This window comes from Esox lucius, chromosome 20 (assembly GCF_011004845.1).
Source record: "Esox lucius isolate fEsoLuc1 chromosome 20, fEsoLuc1.pri, whole genome shotgun sequence".
NCBI lineage: Eukaryota > Metazoa > Chordata > Actinopteri > Esociformes > Esocidae > Esox > Esox lucius.
In genome coordinates, this window is record NC_047588.1 from 37,068,730 (window position 1) to 37,075,140 (window position 6,411).

At 48.0% G+C, this 6,411-nt stretch overlaps 1 protein-coding gene across 4 annotated transcripts in view; it reads left to right on the forward strand.

The window, feature by feature from the left end:
- gpm6bb (glycoprotein M6Bb) overlaps positions 1-6,411 on the forward strand; it is a 37,659-nt gene that overhangs the window by 26,471 nt on the left and 4,777 nt on the right. For all 4 annotated transcript variants that reach the window (XM_010884385.4, XM_013139189.4, XM_010884384.4 and 1 more), the window contains exons 2-6: positions 2,992-3,178; positions 4,167-4,323; positions 4,464-4,632; positions 5,739-5,812; positions 5,956-6,021. In XM_010884385.4, the coding sequence (XP_010882687.1) occupies positions 2,992-3,178; positions 4,167-4,323; positions 4,464-4,632; positions 5,739-5,812; positions 5,956-6,021 (653 nt within the window). The remainder of the gene's footprint in view (positions 1-2,991; positions 3,179-4,166; positions 4,324-4,463; positions 4,633-5,738; positions 5,813-5,955; positions 6,022-6,411) is intronic.

The following is a 6,411-nucleotide window of genomic DNA, read 5'->3' on the forward strand; positions in this document are numbered from 1 at the left end:
GTAATTTTCGCACCTCGGGCCTTGTCTAGAAGAATCTGGTGGTCAAGTTCAGGGATACAAAACAGTACAGTAGCTAGCTATCAATCCATTTAATCTAGAAATGGAAAAACAAGCCAAGTAACTGGTGTTGAGGACCTCTGTGGTACATTGATCAGATTTGTGGCCTTTGAAGCTTGTCTTTCCGCTATGTCATTTTGTCTCGCTCTTTCTCGCCATTGCCTGTTTCAGTGTTCACCTTGCATTATCACAGCTTGACAGATGTTGACATTGCAGCTTGAAGTTTGCCACTGCGAAGTTTGCCACTGCGAAGGTGCCACTGCGATAAAGGTGATTGAGGGACTGGCTGCTCCTTTGTTAGCTTGAGGGTAAAAAGGCCAATGTGAAGGACTGCCAAAGATTCTGTATGAAGTGGCATATGATATCGTGAGTGACTAGGCAATGTAGTCTCTGGGTTTAGTCACCTATCCTGATTGGTGGTTTTATGTGGACAGAGGCTTGCTTTTATAGCAGACAGGCACTTAATGAGCCTGGCCGTGGCGTCTGCGTTTCGACCGCGACGTGTCACCCTTGACTGAGCTCCACTGACTTCATAATGGGGTGAGTTCGAGTGGAATTGCTCCTGTCACTCAAGGCTATGGGACACATGAAAGGTTATATTAGGCAGCTTTTTCACTCTCCCCCTTGACGGCGCCATTCCTTTGTGTTGTCGAGATTGTATTCACTGGTTGATTGCATTGGTTGGTTGGTTGGTTTGAAGAAGTATCACAAAAACAACAGTTTGTCCCTCATGCAGTGTTTTACTGAGGCTGAGCTCGGCCCTGCCTGTCCCTTTTCACTCCGCAGCGCCTGGCATGTGTGTCCGTTTGCGGGGGTGATGTGGGCCAATTTAGCCACTCCGCCGCGCCTCGCGGAGGGCACACACTGGGTTCTGGTGAACGCGCTGCCATGACAACTGCTATTCACCAGCTCCAGGACAAAAATGTTTTTATCCCTCTGTGTGACACAAAAGACTACGGGATGAACTTTCTGACAACACACAACTATTCAATGGTCCTGTTCTGGTGCTAATATATCTGTTTTAATTTCCTTTGTCACAGCGGAAAAAGGGGACAAACGCCAACGAACTTTCACGATTCCCACCTCATGCAAGAGGCTTGCATCTCGATGGGCGTAATCTGGCCTGTCTCTCATTTCTATTGAGTAGTCCAGAACATGCAAAGCTTTTTTAATGTGCTGCTGAAGTCATGCCTGTGCATTTATTGAAAACCAAGTCCACATTCACAGGAATAAACCTCGAGTCTGGTCATTTTCCATAGAGGAAAAGCTTGACTGTTAGCCCATTTTCCATGGAACATAAATGCTTGACTCCCTCTCCGACAAGGACCAGGAAATCAACATGTGCTGGAGATCTCCAGCCTTCGAGCGGTTTGAAATGCAACATCCTTCTAGACCCAACATGTGGATCTTATTGGAAACACTTTTGTGGTCTGTTTACTGTCTAGCTATCCAGAGGAAGTGCCCTGCTGGGGCTACCGTACTACTAATACCATAATGCAGTTTACCACAACATCACGTCTGGGTCACTCACTCTCTGCCTTTCTGTCCTTATGAATTTCTATTGATTTCCATTAGAGTTTGGCTGGCATTCATTGAGCGGCACTGACCTCCCGTTGGTGCACTTTCATTCAGGGGATGAATGCACAGGACAGGCTCGCCTACCTAGCTTTAAAAACACACACACGCCTAGCTTGATTCCAGTATTGTGTGGCAGTGGTGACGTTCAGTCTCAGTGGGAAGAAAATGAGTCCTCAAGGTCAAAGTGTGGTCAACCAGCACTCATATGGTCTTTAAAATAACCTTCCTGTCTTCGTTCTGGACGTCTGCTGAGGCTTGTCTTTACGGATTTGTGTTGTACTGATAAGTGGGGTCGAGGAGGATGAGCCATTCGAAGCAGGGTTCATTTGTGTTGTACTGATTGGTGGGGACGAGGAGGATTAGCCATTCGAAGCAGGGTTCATTTGTGTTGTACTGATGGGTGGGGACGAGGAGGATGAGCCATTCGAAGCAGGGTTCATTTGTGTTGTACTGATGGGTGGGGACGAGGAGGATGAGCCATTCGAAGCAGGGTTCATTTGTGTTGTACTGATGGGTGGGGATGAGGAGGATGAGCCATTCGAAGCAGGGTTCATTTGTGTTGTACTGATGGGTGGGGACGAGGAGGATGAGCCATTCGAAGCAGGGTTCATTTGTGTTGTACTGATGGGTGGGGACGAGGAGGATGAGCCATTCGAAGCAGGGTTCATTTGTGTTGTACTGATGGGTGGGGACGAGGAGGATGAGCCATTTGAAGCAGGGTTCATTTGTGTTGTACTGATGGGTGGGGACGAGGAGGATGAGCCATTTGAAGCAGGGTTCATTTGTGTTGTACTGATGGGTGGGGACGAGGAGGATGAGCCATTCGAAGCAGGGTTGAGAAAGTCAGTAGATGTTCTCATGGAGTTCTGATGAGTAGTAAATAACGCAGTCACTTTCGATATTCTCTCTTTTGTTACGAAACAGCTGGTTTTAAACTTTCCCAAGGCTTAACCCATGGATTTCTGCCAGGACGGCTGTGTGCACATGGTGTTTTGGTAATCTAGTGTATACTCTTATTTAGAGCAAGTTACAGTTTTTAACAATGTAAGTACACGCCACAATTGTCTCCACAAAGGATTCAACAAGTGTGATTTAAGTGAAGCGTTCACAAGTACTTGTGAAGTACAGCACATCTGTATATGCAACAGAACCCCCTTATACAGGCTTTGTGATGGGTCAGTTATGGCCAGCTGGACCAACATGACCTCTCTGGGGAGAAAAGGTGAGCCTGTTACGAGAGTGAAGCTCACACGCGGAATTCAGCGAGAGCGCCCAGGATGGCCGTGACGGGCCGTGACGGACGACGGTTCGGACCATGCGGTTGACTCTCCTCCCCTCTGTCTCCCCCCCCGTCAGGTTGCTTCGAGTGCTGCATCAAGTGTCTGGGCGGGGTACCGTACGCCTCCCTGGTGGCCACCATCCTGTGCTTCTCCGGCGTGGCGCTGTTCTGCGGCTGCGGTCATGTGGCCCTCACCGGCACCATCACCATATTGGAAAACCACTTCTCAAAGATCCCCGCCGACCACGCCATGCTGACCGACGTGTAAGTCACAGCACCGCCTCCATGGGGGGGGGGGGGGGGGGGGGTTAGGGGTTCTGCACCATGCACTGGCCGATGAGGTTGCTCCGTGACCAGACAGTAACCTATGCGTGTAAACCCTGGCTGGAGTGAGTCTCCTACTAAATGATTAGAGTTGGGAATCGATAACATATAGCATATATTCTACTGGTCCTGTCGCAGATCCACACATTCAAATACAGGCATAAGCACCGGTCCAGGTCGACATACTGAACCTCACTTTTCCTCTTACACTACATCACCCCTGTTATATAAATGAGCCTCCTATTGAAGGTGCACACAAGCCCTGTTCTTCAATTATTTTACACACATCTCTTTACATCAATGAGCTCATTTCGGATTTTATTTTTAGCAGGCAAAACCCTCTCTGTGCACCTTTTCCCAGAGACAAGACCTAATAGGGAGTTTTTCTCATTTGGTCCCATTAGTCAATAGTGGAAAACAGAGGAGAGAGAGAGAGGGAGGGAGCCAAAAGGAGAGGAGGAGGGACAGCGGGGGAGGGACAGCATGTGTTTTTTGTTGAGGTTCATAGGGGAGACATTGTGAGTGCGCTATTTCATTTCACATGTCTACTGGGGTGCTCGGTCTCTCAGCAGGTCATCTCCACAGACATGTGTCACCTGTCATCTGTACAGACCGGGTGAAGGGCTTTGGCCTGTTCGTCCTCCTGTACGTAAACACGTGTGTGTACAGTTCATCAGCCAAAGATGTTGCTGTTTCATTCCCCCCCCCACCTCCCCCCAATGAGTGAAGTTGTGTTGGGTTGGTTTCAGCCAAATGTAAATGTGTAGTCTACTTTAACGGAACCTGACACATTTCTATACGCGCCCTAGTCTCCTCGCCGAGTCCCAACCCTGACAGGCAAATGGAGGAACCAGATGTAAACCGTTCAGCATGCTGCCTTTGATCCTTCCGGGGGCACTGACTGTTTCGGGGCCGTTTTCCTACACAGAATACAGCTGCTGCAATACGTCATCTATGGCCTGGCCTCTTTCTTCTTCCTGTACGGGATCATCCTGCTGGCAGAGGGCTTCTACACCACCAGTGCCGTCAAGGAGCTGCACAGCGAGTTCAAGACCACCATCTGTGGTCGCTGCATTAGTGGGATGGTAGGTTCCTGTCATCACCACCGGACTAGCGGAAAGACACGGCTAAACGGAAACGCAAAGTTCTTATTCATAGGTATTAATAACTATGCTAATTGTGTGTGTGTGTGTGTGTGTGTGTCAATTTCTCTTTTCCATCTCAGTTTGTGTTTTTGACCTACGTCCTGGGCGTGGCCTGGCTGGGCGTGTTCGGGTTCTCCGCCGTGCCCGTCTTCCTGTTCTACAACATGTGGTCCACCTGTGCCGCTATGAGGTCTCCCACGGCCAACCTCACCGACCTGGACTCTATCTGCGTGGACGTACGCCAGTACGGTGAGGGAACACCTCAGCCGTGGTCCGTGTGATCGAATGTTGGGAGGGGGGCTGCCTTCACTCAGCCGATACGAAGCGCCCCTGTTCAGTAGAGTCACCCTCTGGGGAGAAACGTGCGGTGTAGCGATTGTGCTTTGGGCGTTTCACACACTGTTGTATGTCCTACTGAATCTGGCCTATATTTGACCAAATACCAACCAGGATTCCTTTTCTAAAGACACAAAGCCGATATTTCCCCTAAATATTTTGAAGAGTATCCGTCTACAGTATCTCACCAAAGTGAGTACACCCCTCACATTTTTGTAAATATTTGATTATATATTTTCATGTGACAACACTGAAGAAATGACACTTCGCCACAATGTAAAGTAGTGAGTGTACAGCTTGTATAACAGTGTACATTTGCTGTCCCCTCAAAATAACACAACACACAGCCATTAACGTCCGAACCGCTGGCAACCAAAGTAAGTACTTTCCATTGGGGTGAATAAAAATAAAGAGATGTTTAAGTGGCTGAAAGCCCAAGATGGCAGTGTGATAAATAATTAATAGTATAACAAACCATTTCATGTTATTTTCTCTCTGGCTCCATTAACTCCCTGTGTCCCCTGTGGCTGAGTTTTATAGCAGCAATAAGACATTATAATGGCTGGAGATATTCAGCCTGCCACATTATAATGACTGGAGATATTCAGCCTGCCCCATTATAATGACCAGAGATGTTACAGTGTTGAGACTCTAAACACTCCAATGACATTTTAATGAGGACTTTTATCCAAGTTACAGCCGTTCTATAATTTACGATGTTACACGCATGTGACCTAGGAAGTGTACAGTCACATCCGTAACACTGAAATACCCCCAAGGGGATGTGTTCATCGACCAGGTCAGTGAGACGCCTGTTTTCGCGCTTCCGAATTAATCGCCGCGAGATCAGAGGTGCAGACGTTGCTCCTTACTTAAATGTGTTGGACACGCCTATTATCCATACTTTCATTTGGGTCTGTTACTAGGGTCCGTTTAAAGCCGGACCATTCTTTAATTATCCATGTGCTTTTGTGAAAACACGATGTGTCAACTTGAACCTTTGTGCTGAACGAGTGCAGGCATCATCCCATGGAGCGCCACGCCGGGCAAGGCTTGTGGGTCTACCCTGGGAGACATCTGTAATACCAGCGAGGTAAGGGTCAAAGGGTCAGCTCAGTTGACGTGGGTTAATGCACGCTAGCTGCTCACAGAATAGGTGTTAACGCGCAAAACAATTTAGCATTCTAGCAATTTAGCATTCTCGGCGGTAATCGTTGTTTTTGGTCTTTTCCTCAGTTCTACTTATCCTACCACTTGTTCATCGTAGCATGTGCTGGAGCTGGGGCAACAGTCATTGCTTTGGTAAGATCACCTCTCTCTCTTTCTCTCTTTCTCTCTCTCTCTCTCTTTCTTTCTTCCTCTCTCTATCTCCATTTATCCATCCCCTCGGTCCATCCCTGCACGGTTTGTATCTGACTGTACATCACTGCTCCTCTCCTCTCCCGTGTGGTTTTTATAACCTTTGGAAGGCAGAGACACACTGGCTTCTGCACAGCTCTGATTCCATTGGCTGTAAACCATCTGCTTCGATGCTCCGTCTTGTTTTAAAGTCTGAGGAAACCGGGCGAAGGTTTTCCCTCAGTCCAGACTGACTTGGCAATGTGTATACATTAACAAAGGGAATCTCTGCAAGGCTTGAAACGTGTGTATACCAAAGTTTCTTCTGATAGAACGACTATGATAGAAGAGCAA